The 16,285-nt window shown below is 45.6% G+C and overlaps 1 protein-coding gene across 1 annotated transcript in view; it reads right to left on the bottom strand.

Annotated features, from left to right (window-relative positions):
* HPX (hemopexin) overlaps positions 1–16,285 on the bottom strand; it is a 26,455-nt gene extending 10,170 nt beyond the window's left edge. The window contains exons 1-7 of the mRNA XM_073612707.1: positions 16,128–16,285; positions 9,650–9,720; positions 7,423–7,500; positions 7,018–7,160; positions 6,204–6,357; positions 1,874–2,089; positions 1,564–1,680 (exon numbers count right to left, since the gene is read on the bottom strand). Of these exons, the coding sequence (XP_073468808.1) occupies positions 1,564–1,680; positions 1,874–2,089; positions 6,204–6,357; positions 7,018–7,160; positions 7,423–7,500; positions 9,650–9,720; positions 16,128–16,219 (871 nt within the window). The 5' untranslated portion in view covers positions 16,220–16,285. The remainder of the gene's footprint in view (positions 1–1,563; positions 1,681–1,873; positions 2,090–6,203; positions 6,358–7,017; positions 7,161–7,422; positions 7,501–9,649; positions 9,721–16,127) is intronic.

Raw genomic sequence — 16,285 nt, 5'->3', positions numbered from 1 at the left:
TCATTCTTGACAGGAGACCACTAGTACTCCACTCTTTCTCAGGACAGGGGTTCTCTAGTGATCCACCATCATTTAAGATTAGCAACCTTAGCAACCTCTAGTGGTCTACTCTCATTAGGACAGGAGACCTCTAGTGATCTACTCTCATTCAAGAGAGAAGACCTCTAATGATCTAATTTCACTCAGGACAGGACCCCCCTAAGTTATCTACTCTGATTCAAGACAGGAGACCTCTAGTTATCTACTTTCATTCAGGGCATGAGACCTCTAGTGATCTACTCTTACTCAGGGTGGGGGACCTCTGGTGATCTGCTCCCGCCCAAGATAGCAGACCTCTATTTACAGTATATTTAGGGGCAAGATATCACTAGTAATGTGCTCACACTCAGGGCAGGAGACCTCTAGTGATCTACTCTCACTCGTGAGTTAGGTCACAATACTTCTCCTGATTTACTCTCACTTAGGACTCAAGACCTCTGCTGATCCAAGGCAATCTAGTGAGCAGCTTTTACTAGTGACAATCTAGTGGTCTACTTTCACTCAGGACAGGGGGACTCTATCTATTTTCAGGGCAAAATACTGCTAGTAATGCACTCCCACTAAGGAGATGAGGCCTCTAGTATTCTACACCCACTAAGGACAGGAGACCTCTAGTGATCAACTTCCACTAAGGAGAGGGGTCCTCTAGTGATCTACTTCCACTAACTAAGGACAGAAGACCTCTAGTGATATACACCCACTAAGGAGATGAGACCTCTATTGATCTACACCCACTAAGGACAGGAGAACTCTAGTGATCTACACCCACTAAGGATAGAAGACCTCTAGTGATCTACACCCACTAAGGACAGGAGATCTCTAGTGACCTCATCTCAGTCAGGATTTATTACACAAGGCTTCTCGTGATCTACTCTCACTTAGGACAGGCGACCTCTAGTGATCCAGGGCAATCTAGTGACCAGCTTTTACTCAGGACAGGAGACTTCTAGCGTTTCAGGACAATCTAGTGGTCCACTTTTACTCAGGACAGGGGGCCTCTACCTATTTTCAGGGCAAAATACTGCTAATAATGTGCTCCACTAAGGAGATTAGGCCTCTAGTAATCTACACCCACTAAGGACAGGAGACCTCCTAGTGATCAATTCCCACTAAGGACAGGAGACCTCTAGTGATCTATGCCCACTGAGGACCTCTAGTGATCTATGCCCACTGAGGACATCTAGTGATCTATTCCCACTGCGAACTAGAGATCTCTAGTGATATATGCCCACTGAGGACAGGAGACCTAGTGAGCTACACCCATTAAGGAGAGAAGACCTTTAGTGATCTACTCCCAGTAAGGAGAGAAGACCTTTAGTGATCTACTCCCAGTAAGTGATCTAATCTCACTCAGGACAGAGCACCTGTTGATCTATACCCACTCAGGACAGGAGACCTCTACAAATGTTCAGAGCTAGGTACCATAAGTAATGCACTCCCACTCAGACAGAAGATGTCTAGTGATCCAGGATAAAGTATATTTAATGATCTACTGATACCCAGCACAGGTAAGAGAGATCTCACCTCGGAAGGCGTACGTTCGGGACTTGTCATCTGAGCTTAAAGCTTCGAACGGACGATTGCTGCAGCGATTTACAAGGGACATATGGGTAGCATTCTGCCGGACAGTATGTGCATGTCCTGTTGGAAGAGAAGCAGACAAGAGGTGAGAGGTGCCATCTTGGTGGGGGTCATGACTCTGTACTGTCTGCTTACTTTAGCAACAGATAGAACTAAATTATTCAGAGCTGATCCATGGAGAGCCTGGCATAAAAGAAAAGGACAGGTTTAAACAAGATAATTTTGGATACTCTTAATCTTCTCCTTATCTCACCTCTGCCAGGGCATCGCACAAAATAGTCTCGCGTGTCCAATGGTCGGGGAGATAGCCGCTCTCCAGTCACTGGATCGAATCTGGTGAAGTTGATGCCATTGAAGCAGTAATATTTCTCCATCCATCTGACAGCCGCTGTACAAGGTCCCAGATTGGCCCAGGTCTTCTGTTTCACAGCCGGGTCCTCCTTAGAGCTGTATACATAGACCTTGCCATCTGGTCAAGAGGCAAGAGAGAGCATCAGCGCCACTCCCGTCACTGATAAATATACACTATCACATTGCTAAGGAAGAAACTAACTAAATGTGACAGATAATAATTACAGTTGACTACATAAAATGTTTGTCCATCCAAAAATGAAAATTAGTTATAGGTGTAGCCCACTGGACCTTCTTACTGGCTGCCCAGATTTTCCTTGCATTCCCTCTTGTCTTGAACACTCCCAACAGCAAGATCTCCCTGCCAAAATTGCTGACTTTGTTCTTGTCTACCTGAGAGATTTGTGTATCTCCGCCCACTTGTTCTTTATGTTATGAAATAAAAATTTCATTAGAGATAGTTGGATCCCTGGATAATGAGCACAGCAGGTGTAAAGACCTAAAAATTCAGTGCAGTGATGGTGGGAACCCTTCATAATGGGCACAGCAGGTGTATAGAATCAGGAACCCAGCACTGGGATGGTGGGAACTACTCATAATGGGCACAGCAGGTGTACAGACCCAGGAACTCAGCACAGGGATGGTGGGAACCCCTCATAATGGAAACAACAGATGTATAGGCCTAGGAATTCAGTACAGTGATGGTGGATGCCCCTCAAAATGGGCACAACAGGTGTGCAGACCCAGGAACTCAGCACAAAGATTTCACCACTAAAGTCCCTGAGACATGAAAGGAATTGACAACTGGTTAAATACGTTGTAATGTGTTTTGGTAATTTATTTTCATTTTTGTATGTTAAGAAATAAAGGGTTGTCTTTATGTATTGAAAAACATCAAGCTATATATTCAAGAAAGAGGGAAGTCGGGAGGGGATTATCACGGTGCTTACAAATAATAATGGAAACCATATATATAAAATTGTATACATTTAATATGAACATGATTAAAAACCAAATAGAACAGTTTGTTGAATTTTGTTTAACATTTACATTATGGTGGTCATGTGAAGGAAATTCCGGTTTTATGGTAAACAAAATTCAACAAACTGTTCTGTTTGTTTTTTAATCATGTTCATATTAAATGTATACAATTTTATATATACAGTTTCTATTATTATTTGTAAGCACCGTGATAATCCCCTCCCAACTCCCCCCTTTCCTGAATATTTGATTTCTTGGGATGAGGTGTTAGATACTAGGTGTCTACCTTAGTCGGATACAATTTTACAAAATCAAGCTACCGTATTTATCGGCATATAACACGCACTTTTTTCCCCTTAAAATCAGGGGAAAGTCGCAGGTGCGTGTTATACGCCGATCCCCTGAGCTGCACAACTCAAAAATCGCCGACCGCGATTTGAAAATGGCGCCGCCGGCACCGAAATACACAGAGCCGGTCCTCGGCTCTTTCCGGCGGCTCTCGTTCATTTTCGGCTCCACTCGTAGTCCCGAGCGGAGCTATCCGAACCTACTCGGCTAGGTTCGGATAGCTCCGCTCGGGACTACGAGTGGAGCCGAAAGTGAACGAGAGCCGCCGGAAAGAGCCGAGGACTGGCTCTGTGTATTTCGGCGCCGGCGGCGCCATTTTCAAATCGCGGTCGGCGATTTTGAAGACAGGGGATCGAAGGCTGCACTAGGCAAGGCTGCACTGGGCGAGGCTGCACTGGGAGAGGCTGCACTGGGGGAGGCTGCACTGGGAGAGGCTGCACTGGGAGAGGCTGCACTGGGGGAGGCTGCACTGGGGGAGGCTGCACTGGGGAAGGCTGCACTGGGGAAGGCTGCACTGACATGGCTGCACTGACGAGGCTGCACTGACATGGCTGCACTGACATGGCTGCACTGACAAGGCTGCACTGACATGGCTGCACTGACAAGGCTGCACTGGGGAAGGCTGCACTGAGAAGGCTGCAATGATGGGCATTTAAATGTAAGTTTTTTTCCCTTCAACTTCCCTCCTAAAAATTTTTTTTCCTTAAAATTCCCTCCTAAATTGTGGTGCGTGTTATACGCCGGTTTGTGTTATACGCCGATAAATACGGTATTTATCTGCCAAATTGTTTTTATTACAATTTTTTCTTTTATCTGATGATCAATAAAATATTTTTGTAAGTTTTTAACAATTTTTTGGTTTAGTTGATGTCTAAAAAATACCCGTTTTCCTTAAACAGTGTCGGGGATGTAGCACCATGGCATTGGTCAGACACATTTTTTGGAAAGGTAGAGACAGAATTTTATTGTTCCCAGGTATCTGTTATAGTTACATAGTCACATAGTTACTGTGCATAGTTAGGTTGAAAAAAGACACAAGTCCATCTAGTTTAACAAAAAAAAAATACAATTCCATGTACACAATCCAGTTGATCCAGAGGAAGGCGAAAAAACCCAGCAAAGCATGATCCAATGGGGATGAGGAGACAGGGAGATGTCCTGTAGCCCTGACAAACATCTGGTTCTATGGCAAAAATGCTGCTCCTGCACAGAAACGGTACTGTGAGTGCTAACACCCTAGGTGGGTTACCGGCAGGAAGTGCTGGGACAAGGTCTTTTAAAGCCCAGGGCACACATGTCAAACTGACCCCCCCCCCTTAGGATGTATGTCAGCAAAAATCAACCCCCCCAACAAAAGAAAAAAACAAGCACTAATCTGCATGCTTACCCCCTAAAATGTCACATCCTCCTAGTACAAATATGCCCCCCCTGCTGAAATCCCAGCTCCCAGCACAAATTCCCCCCCCAGCTCAAATACTCTCTCCCCAAATCCCCCCAGAACAAATCCTTTCCCCCAAAAAATTACCCTACCTGCACAAATCCTCTACCCCGCAAAATTTGCCTCCTAACACAAATCCTCTCCCTGTCACTCCAGACTCCCCTCCCAGCACAAATTCCCCCCCCCCCCAATTTCACCTCCTAGCACAAATCCTTCCGCCCAAATTTTTCCTCCTAGCACAAATACCCCCCCCAATTATCCCTACTAGCACAAATTCCCCTCGCCCCTCCAGCACAAAATCCCTCCCCCTCTATCATATCAGCTCTTCTAGCACAAACACCCTAAATCCCCCCTCCTAGCGCAGATACTTCTCCTGCATCCTCCCTCCCAACACAAATCTCCTCCACCCAATCCCCTTGCTACACCCCCCCCCACACACACACACACACACTTCACACGCAGGGCCGGTGCTACCACTAGGCAAACTAGGCAGCCACCTAGGGTGCCCGGCCACTGGTGTTCATACTCTCTTCTCTCTACAGCAAGCAGCTAATTCTCAGCATCAGCAGGCTACCGCCACTCCGTTTGCACACATTTTCAAAGGTGCAGCAGCGGCGGAGGACTGTATCTGGGTCCCGACTCCTGAATGAATGGAAGCCAACAAACATTGATTGATGGGAAGGTAGGCTGCATTGATGGGCGCTGGTGGGGCTGCATTTAATGGGCGCTGGTGAGGCTGCATTTAATGGGCACTGGTGAGGCTGCATTTAATGGGCACTGGTGAGACTGCATTTGATGGGCGCTGGTGAGGCTGCATTAATGGGCGCGGCTGCATTGATGGGCGCTGGTGAGGCCGCATTTCATGGGCGCTGGTGAGGCCGCATTTGATGAGCGCTGGTTAGGCCGCATTTGATGGGCGCTGGTTAGGCCGCATTTGATGAGCGCTGGTGAGACCGCATTTGATGGGCGCTGGTGAGACCGCATTTGATGGGCACTGGTGAGGCCGCATTTGATGGGCACTGGTGAGGCCGCATTTGATGGGCGTTGGTTAGGTCGCATTTGATGGGTGCTGGTGAGGCTGCATTTGATGGGCGCTGGTGAAGCTGGATTTGATGGGCGCTTCACTAAAAAGGTGGGGTTTACATGGGCAGGGAAAGGGGGTGGAGTCAGGGGTGGAGCCAATGGGGGGCGGGAAAATTAGGTTTCGCTTAGGGTGTCAAAAATCCTTCCACCAGCCCTGTTCACATGATACCACAGTGCCCAAGGCATCCACCCCTTCTGTCTACCTCTTGTCTAAGGATCACCAGGTGAAAATAAAAGCTGAAAAAGCCTGAAAAAGTAAAACTCATGCAGCCACCACATCTAAGGACTGGTAAGCTGCAATATATGACATTTTTGTTGTCTGGTTTAGATACACTTAAAAAATCATCTAAAATCCTCAGCTGCTCCACATCGTTGTTCTCACCTTTGAAAAATAAGACACTGTCCGTCCTGCATTCCCCCTTGTGACATTCTACCGCAGCGTCCAGATCGTCTGGAATTCCTGGAAACTCCTCACTAATGAGCCGCGGAAAGCCAGCCACCAGTTTTCCTTCAAAGTAACTCCAAACCTTTGAGCCCTGCAAGACACAGAGAGGAGCACCAACATATTGGGGGGATTAGAAAGAAAGCTTGAGGGTAGAATGTGTGACATTTCCATGATATTCCCACACCCCCTTATCAGGAAGTCTTCAGGGATTGTAGGGGCTGAACTGCACCACAAACCTTGGATGGTGTGTGAAAGGGTAAGAACCCCTGACGGCTTTTTATTTTGGTCTCTGTCCCTGCTGAGAAGATCCACTCTCTCTAACTGTCCTAAAAGCTGAGGTTTAATCTGATTATATTTGACCTTTCCTGGTTCCTAGGTTTTAGCTAGAAATACACAACCTTTATATTTAAAAAAAAATACTGCATGGATGTCAAATGCATTCGCTCAACTGTAATTCATTGTTCCCATGTTTTGTCTAATATAATTATTTCCGATGATTGTAAGTGCAGTATTGTCCTGAAATAGCTCAATCAGGGAAATACCCCATTATGGCCACTGGATGGAGCTGATGATTATAGGATCCAAGATGAAAATAAACCGGTATGTGAGGGTGCAGTATATCAGGGATGTGCCAGTCCTGTCCCTGGGATGGGGAGTCAGATTGTGGTATGTAGAGAGAGAAGGGATGTGTTCTAGAGTGAGTGCCGTAGCATACAGGCTGTGTGGAGTGTGCTGCGGTGTCCAAGCTCACCTTGAACAGGTAAATTCTTTGATGCTCCAGAGGGTGCTCTTGGTTGTGGTTGCGAAATGCGGCATCTATAGGTCCAGTCAAGCTCTGCCAAGTCTCATTTATCCACTTTGCAGGACCATGAAATCCCAACCACACAAAGTCATCTGCAGGAAATTCGGCATGTCACACAATACACAAGCCTAGAAGTAATATATATGTATAATACATATATATATATATATATATATATATATATAAAATATATATATATATATTTATTTTTTTTTATTTATTTTTTTTCATTTCAATAGCTCAACAGTCCTTCAGCAGGGATGCTAACTGAATTCCACTTTACCCAGCTGATCTTATAGACAGCTCTGAGATGCCCCATGCTACCCAGCACATTGATGGGTGACAGTCAGTTACCTCTGAAATAATACATGACTCCTTTATCATCCAGTGCCATGGCACCAAATCCTTCATCCGTGCAGCGGTCGGCCAAACCTAGGGGAGGACACAGAGATCCAACAGTGAGGCCTAAGGTTGCATGTTTATGTTTATGTAACCACAATCTAAATACAATGTAACAACAATCTTCCCATGCTGTGCCGTAGACTCTTACCCAAACCCCAAATGATCCAACTGGCTTTTCACCAGTGAAGATCGTCATTGCCATCTGTAAGCTTCAGCACACATTGATAGAATAAAATTCATGTGATGTTCACCAATTTCCACTCACCATGTGTACAGGAGGAGCCACAGCCGAACATATTAAAGAGGAGTTCCACCCAGGGGGGCCATAAAAAAAAATAAATAAATAAAAGTCAGCAGCTACAAATACTGCAGCTGCTGACTTTTAATTGGACACTTACCTGTCCCTGGGTCCAGCGATGCGTGGGATCGAAGCCCTGCTCGTCTCCCCCTCCGTTCAGCGGCGCCGGCATTGCAACTGTGGGCGCCGGGCTGTGGCTTCACAGCCTGGCACCCACTGCGCATGCGCGAGCGGCGTCGCTCGCCGTGATTGGCCGCTCAGTCACCTGGGACCTGTAATGGGTCCCAGATGATTGACAGGAGGGAGGGAGCAGAGCGGAGCCCTTCCTGTGCCGAGGGGGAAGTGATGTCACCAGCCCAGGCTAAGGAAGGGGCAGACTACGAGGGACCACCTAGCAACAGGCATTTAGAGGTAAGTGAAAAAAAAAATATCCAAATGTTTTTTTGTTTTGTTTTTTAGGATTTTTTATGTATGTTTGTTTTTTTGGGTGGAACCCCACTTTAATTCCCCAAATGTATATAGTGCCATCCTATTCCACAATGCAGTACAGAGAAGGCTGAACCCCTTGAAAAAAGCTCTCCAGGGAATAGACATAGTGGAACCAGTTTGGTCAGATGCCAGTTAACCTATCGGAATGTTTCAGGTAGGAAACCAACAAACAAGGGGGGTGCTACAAACTCCATGCCGATAATGTTCTGGGTTTCAGTCAAACTGAGGACCCCAGCACTGTAAGGTAAGAGTGATAGGCTGGGCATACATCCCTGGCCTTGACTTTTCCAAAATGATTGCCCGATGCTTTCCAGGATCAAACTAAACACTTGTCAGGGCTGAGCTCAGCCCTTCCCTCTCTGAGCTGGCTGCTCAGCTGTTGGCTAATTGCCAGCTCTATCTCTTCACAGTTACTCAGCTGTTGATGATATCCTGCTCATCAATCCTGCCTACTTAAGCCGTCCAATACAGAGGATCTCTGCCTTCGCCTTGGTCAACATCACAGAAACGTTCTCCTGTGATCCTGTCCAAGACTTGCTTGGCTGACATACCTTCTGGCTCCAGATCCTGCTTGCTATTCCACTACATTGATCCCTGACTTCTGGCTTGGCTGACTATCCGTTCCGGTTACTGAACTTTGGCTATGTTTTGACTACGTTGGTTCTTTTTACTTTTATTATTAAACAATTGTGATTTAACTGTACTTCTGTCTCGGCCTGATTTCATGGTTTCTGACAACACTTTAAGTTCTATGTATAAAAAAACTTTCTGTGCAAATGTGACAAACATTCACCGTATTTTGTGTATTATGATTATTTCCTATGTTCATAAGAGCCATCTAGTGGCTCTAATGTGGTATTTTTCTTGATTGAGGTATTTCTGGAAAAAAAAAAAAACTGCATTATGGCCGATAGATGGCGCTTACAATTATTGGAAACAATCACAATTCGCTAAACACAGCGTTTTTTTGTTGGGGCTTTGCGAATGTTAGTCATATTCAAACAGCAAAGTTTTTATGCATCGATTCCTTCCAGAACGAAAAGTTTCCTGGAAAATAAAAGTGGTCAAAATATCTAAAATTGATTGTGCTTTGCTCTATGGGAGAAAAACGCTCAGAATTTTCCAAAGCAATCTAGCTGTGCTCATCTTCAATTCCTTCCTGCAGGTTGGCGATGGACTTGGCATTGAAAGTGATAGTCAATCAATAATTGCCGGATTCAGAATATGAACATGATCAATTCGTTGAATGATCAGATTGGTACACGTATGGCCGGTATTGGCTACCGAGCCACTCTAAGGTGGAAGCAATTCATGTACAGCAAACGTACAGCAAAATCACCCAACGATGACCCTGAAAATCATGCCTACCCATGTAAAGTCACCGAGACTTACCTGTGACGTTGTGGGCGGGGTCAGGAGAAGAAAACAAGTTGGTTCCAGTGTCATTGTGCCGGCCTTTTAATCTGGAATGAAAAGGTGATGTAATGGTTGGGTCATAATTGTACTGTGCACTTTCTACTTACATGCTTGAAGGAGTCTACACATGGTAAAACCTGACTGTACAATCTGTGTACAATTTTATTTACATTTTTCAATAGGGTGGTAAAGGTTTACAACTCCTGTTGGGTTTTTACTTCTATTCTGGACTCCATTACAGAGATTTCCTCCCACTTCCTGTAATGGTGACAACAATTTTTCCAGGAAGTGATGGAAAATCTGCAACAGGGACATGACAGAAATAAAAATCTGACAGGGGTTCTAGTCTTCCTCTGCTTTACTTAAACAAAATATTTCTGTCTGTGCTGCTATTGGAGAGATCCCCTGACTTCCTGTCTGGTAAAAAACTTTCAGTACAGGAAGCAAGGGGAAATCTCCCCAATGGCGGCCATAGACGTTTTGAGCATTGCCACGGCTGATGTCAGATGTGACAAAACGTGTAGGGAGGAGCCTTCTGTGATGTCATCACATCCCCAGAAGTTTACCGGAAGCCATTTTCTTATTGTTTGCAATTCAATTACAGTATTTTAAATGTTAGTACATTAAAAATATTCTTAACAAAATTGCCTTAATGGTTTTATGTTTGGCTTTTTTGCTCTCCTTTCCTGTATGTATTTGGAGGATGGAGGGGTTATCATGGACATTGATGCCATCTATTGGTACTGACGATTTCTGTCATACAGTATCTCACAAAAGTGAGTACACCCCATTTTTGTCAATATTTTATTATATCTTTTCATGCAACAACACTGAAGAAATGACACTTTTCTACAATGCAAAGTAGTGCGTGTACAGCTTGTATAACAGTGTAAATTTGCAGTTCCCTCAAAATAACTCAACACACAGCCATTAATGTCTAAACTGCTGGCAACAAAAGTGAGTACACCCCTAAGTGAAAGTGTCCAAATTGGGCCCAAAGTGTCAATATTTTGTGTGGCCATCATTATTTTCCAACGCTGCCTTAACCCTCTTGGGCATGGAGTTCACCAGAGCTTCACAGGTTGCTACTGGAGTCCTCTTCCACTCCTCCATAACAACATCACGGAGCTGGTTAGAGAACTTGCGCTCCTCCTCTTTCCATTTGAGGATGCCCCACAGATGCTCAATAGGGCTTAGATCTGGAGATATGTTTGGGCAGTCCATCAGCTTTGCTCTCAGTCTCTTTAGCAAGTCAGTGGTCACCTTGGAGATGTGTTTGGAGTCGTTATCATGTTGGAATACTGCCCTGTGGCCCAGCCTTCTCAAGGGAGGGGATCATGCTCTGCTTCACTATGTCGCAGTACATGTTGGCATTCATGGTTCCCTCAATTAACTGTAGCTTTCCAGTGCCAGCAACACTCAAACAGCCCCAGACCATGACACTCCCATCATCATGCTTGACTGTAAGCAAGACACATTTGTCTTTGTACTCCTCACCTGGTTGCCACTACACTACACACGCTTGACACCATCTGAACCAAATAAGTTTATCTTGGTCTCATCAGACCACAGGACATGGTTCCAGTAATCCATGTCCTTAGTCTGCTTGTCTTCAGCAAACTGTTTGCAGGCTTTCTTGTGCATCATCTTAAGAAGAGGCATCCTTCTGGGACGGCAGCCATGCAGACCAATTTGATGCAGTGTGCGGGGTATGGTCTGAGCACTGACAGGCTGACCCCACCCCCTCAACCTCTGCAGCAATGCTGGCAGCACTCATATGTCTATTTCCCAAAGACAACCTCTGGATATGGCGTTGAGCACGTTCACTCAACTTCTTTGGTCAACCATGGCAAGGACTGTTCTGAGTGGAACCTGTCCTGTTAAACCTCTGTATGGTCTTGGCCACCGTGCTGCAGCTCAGTTTCAGGTCTTGGCAATCTTCTTATAGCCTAGGCCATCTTTATGTAGAGCAACAATCATTTTTTCAGATCCTCAGAGAGTTCTTTGCCATTAGGTGCCATGTTGAACTTCCAGTGACCAGTATGACAGAGTGAGAGCGATAACACCAAATTTAACACACCTGCTCCCCATTCAAAGACCTTGTAACACTAATCAGTCACATGACACCGGGGTGGGAAAGTGGCTAATTTGGCCCAATTTGGATATTTTCACTTAGGGGTGTACTCACTTTTGTTACCAGCGGTTTAGACATTAATGGCTGTGTGTTGAGTTATTTTGAGGGGACAGCAAATTTACACTGTTATACAAGCTGTACACTCACTACTTTACATTGTAGCAAAGTGTCATTTCTTCAGTGTTGTCACATAAAAAGATAGAAGAAAATATTTACAAAAATGTGAGGGGTGTACTGTGAGATACTGTATCTAGCCATGCGTGGACCACCTAAGAGGGGATGCCTGTGAAATTATAATACTGATGCCTTCTCTTGAATTAGAGGGTTATTCTCATCTGGTATGCACATATTCGTGACATCTGGTGGAGGTTCTACTACTATCATTGGACACTCTTGCTCTAAAGATTCCCATAGTGTGGATGTGGTCACGTTCTTTTTCTTCTGGACACTGATTACTTTATTCACTTTGGACTCCATTAGTATTTCACATTTTATTGAGATTTTTTTATGTGGTATTGATATCTTTTTCACTATTTCGCAAATTTGTGCTATACAGTTTAGTTTGAATATTGTGGTAATATGAATTAGCGCAACGGTTTGTTATAACTAGACATGTGCAATTCGTTTAGTTACGTTTAGTTCATTTTTTAACGAATTTGGACAAATTTGTTAATTTGGAAATATCAGAATTTACGAATTTTCAAATTTCCGAATCTACGAAATTAAAAATTTTTGAAATTCGAAAATTTGGCTGTTATCCGAAGTTACGAATTATCCAAAATAACGAATGCCGTGTCTAAACTAATGGAACGTAACAAATTAATAATAATAAATAACAATAATAATAAAAATGTTTTATTATTATTATTATTTATAATTAATTTTTTCCGTTCCATTTGTTTAGATACGGCATTCGTTATTTCAGATAATTCGTAACTTCAGATAAATTTGTATTCGTTACGTTCACTAACAGCCAAATTTGAAAGGAAATTCTAATATCTATCTGTCAGTTTTTTAGGCGGACCTGAACGGACACTCCATGGAGGTCTATGGAGCGTCGGATGTCAGCGGTGACATGTCCGCTGACATCCGACCCGCTCCGATCCGAAAAAGTGTAACGGAGGAAAAACCTACTTTTCCATCCGTTTTCGGATCGGATCGGGTGACGATGGACTCTATGGTCCGTCATCATCCGATCCCCCATAGGGGAGAGCGGGGCTCTGACAGGTCCATCGCTGCACAGTGTGCAGCGATGGACCTGTCATCTTCCTGCTCAGCGGGGATCGGCGGAAAGTAGGGTTGCCACCTTTTCTTCAAGTCAAACACGAACACTTTAGCTGCCTGGGACACCTTTGAGTGCCCCAAAGAGAATAGTAATGCGGTGCGCATAACGTTCTGCAGTGAACAGTGGGCGTGGCCCAATTGCTCTTGCTGACATCATCGCCCTGCCCCCCCAGTAAAGCCGAACCTGCCCCCCATGAAAGGAGGAGAACCTGACCAAAAAGGCTAGGTCAGCCCCCCTCTCCTCTCTGTCAGCCCCCCTCTCCTCTCTGTCAGCCCCCTCTCCTCTCTGTCAGCCCCCCTCTCCTCTCTGTCAGCCCCCCTCTCCTCTCTGTCAGCCCCCATCTCCTCTCTGTCAGCCCCCCTCTCCTCTCTGTCAACCCCCCTCTCCTCTCTGTCAGCCCCCCTCTCCTCTCTGTCAGCCCCCTCTCTTCTCTGTCAGCCCCCTCTTCTCTCAGTCAGCCCCCTCTCCTCTCTGTCAGCCCCCTCCTCTCTGTCAGCCCCCTCTCCTCTCTGTCAGCCCCCTCTTCTCTCAGTCAGCCCTTTCTTCTCTCAGTCAGCCCCCTCTCCTCTCTGTCAGCCCCCTCTCCTCTCTGTCAGCCCCCTCTTCTCTCAGTCAGCCCCCTCTTCTCTCAGTCAGCCCCCTCTCCTCTCTGTCAGCCCCCTCTCCTCTCTGTCAGCCCCCTCTTCTCTCAGTCAGCCCCCTCTTCTCTCAGTCAGCCCCCCTCCTCTCTGTCAGCCCCCCTCCTCTCTGTCAGCCCCCTCTTCTCTCAGTCAGCCCCCCTCCTCTCTGTCAGCCCCCGCTCCTCTCTGCCAGCCCCCCTCCTCTCTGTCAGCCCCCCCCCTTTGTCAGCCCCCTCTCCTCTCTGTCAGCCCCCTCTCCTCTCTGTCAGCCCCCTCTCCTCTCTGTCAGCCCCCTCTCCTCTCTGTCAGCCCCCTCTCCTCTCTGTCAGCCCCCTCTCCTCTCTGTCAGCCCCCTCTTCTCTCAGTTAGCCCCCTCTCCTCTCAGTCAGCCCCCTCTCCTCTCTGTCAGCCCCCCTCCTCTCTGTCAGCCCCCTTCCTCTCTGTCAGCCCCCTCTCCTCTCTGTCAGCCCCCTCTCCTCTCTGTCAGCCCCCTCTCCTCTCAGTCAGCCCCCTCTCCTCTCTGTCAGCCCCCCTCCTCTCTGTCAGCCCCCTTCCTCTCTGTCAGCCCCCTTCCTCTCTGTCAGCCCTCTTCCTATCTGTCAGCCCCCCTTCTCTCTGTCAGCCCCCTCTCCTCTCTGTCAGCCCCCTCTCCTCTCCTCTCTGTCAGCCCCCTCTCCTCTCTGTCAGCCCCCTCTCCTCTCTGTCAGCCCCCCCTTCCCCTCTGTCAGCCCCCCTTCTCCTCTGTCAGTCCCCCTCCTCCTGTGTCAGCCCCCCTCCTCTGTCAGCCCATGCTTCCTCTCCCCTGTCCCCCCATACTACACCAGGAATCCTCCCCCCACCCACCAAAATTACACTGGGAGGCTCCCCACCAAACATTACACACTACATATACACATTACACACACCTGCTCTATATACACTATATTGTACATTACACACTCCTGCGCTGTATATATTCTATATTTTACATTACACACTCTGCGCTATATACACACTATATTGCACATTACACACTCTGCACTATATACACTATATTGTACAGTACACACTCTGCACTATATACACTATATTATACATTATACACTCTGCACTATATACACTATATTATACATTAAACACTCTCCACTATATACACTATATTGTACATTACACACACCTGCACTATATGCAATTGGCTACACCCACTGTTCACCACTGCGCGTGCCACATTAATACTCCCCTAGGGCACACAGAGGTGTCCCAGGTATTTTACAATCTCATAGTGTATTCTACAAAAGAAATGCCAAGCCCTGCTGAAGTGTTCGGGTTTGGCTCAAAGAAAAGGTGGCAACCCTATCTAGTGACCAATTTTTGGGGTGTTTTAAATTCTAACTCCACTTTTGTTGAGAAAAAAAACATTCCCCTCTGGGTGATCTCTGTACATTACAAGGATTTTGACAAACTTTGTTGCAGATTCCTTTTGTTATTCTGAAGGAAATCACTGTCTTTTTTTGTCTGTGTCCATTTGGGAAAGTGAGTCTAAAGGGAGTGGTTTCTTAATTATCAACCAGCTGCTGCACATGTAAAGCTATAATGAGGAAAATTGCAAGGCCTGCATCCCTTTAGGCCTGATTCACACTTGTGCAGGTTGCAGTTTGCATATTGCAGGTGTATTTTGCATTTTTCAATACACATCTTTAAACCATTGAAGTCTATGGAGTATCTAACAATGACATTTTTGTTGCAGGGGATGCCTGAAATCTGACTTGTGCAGACTTCTGGGAAAATCAGTGGTTAGTACACACTTTGTGTACAGAACACCTCCAGGTAGCCATATTGCATTGCATTTCACAGAAAATGACAGCATAATTTTTAAAAACATTCAATTACAACATGACTTGCATCGCAATTGTATATGCTATATTTTTTTTTATTTGCTATTTTTTTTCCCATGAAAGTGGAGTTACCCTTTAAGTATTCATACATTCATATTGCAGAGAATACAACTGGAGGACATTCAACTTTGCCCCATTAGCACAGGAATAATTTACATGCATTTTCAATGGATGAACAGCTACACAAATAAGATAAAAATATACCTTCTAGAGTGGAAAGTGACTGATTTCACAGCTGCAGGCAACTTTTCTAAGTAGAACAGATCATTGGCAGCAGGTTGGTGTTGAACCAAATTATAATTTTTTTACATCATATTGACCGCACAAGCAGGTTAGCGACTATGTATTTGCATTAACCATGGTTGCTTGTGTCCTAGAAGTCTGAAATATATACACACACCCACACACACCATTTTCAACATTCACCAATAAATCATCCATATGTGAAGGGTGACACACAGAGTACAGGAAGAGTTCACATAGCTGAGCTGGTACTGACACCCTATAGAATATTGCCCAAAGACTCACACAGTATACTCACAGTGGATAGGTGTCAGAGAGGCAGAGGAGGCTCAGGAGGGAGCACAGTGTGATGGGGACCCTCATGGTGACAGCAGCTGTGACTGTTCGCATATCGCTCAGAGGAATTTATACAGATCGATGTACATTGCACAATGTCTTCCTGGCAGCACCTGAGAC

Source organism: Aquarana catesbeiana, linkage group LG02 (genome assembly GCF_042186555.1).
Source record: "Aquarana catesbeiana isolate 2022-GZ linkage group LG02, ASM4218655v1, whole genome shotgun sequence".
In the NCBI taxonomy this organism is placed as follows: Eukaryota; Metazoa; Chordata; class Amphibia; order Anura; family Ranidae; genus Aquarana; species Aquarana catesbeiana.
This window is presented reverse-complemented; position numbering and strand designations above follow the sequence as displayed.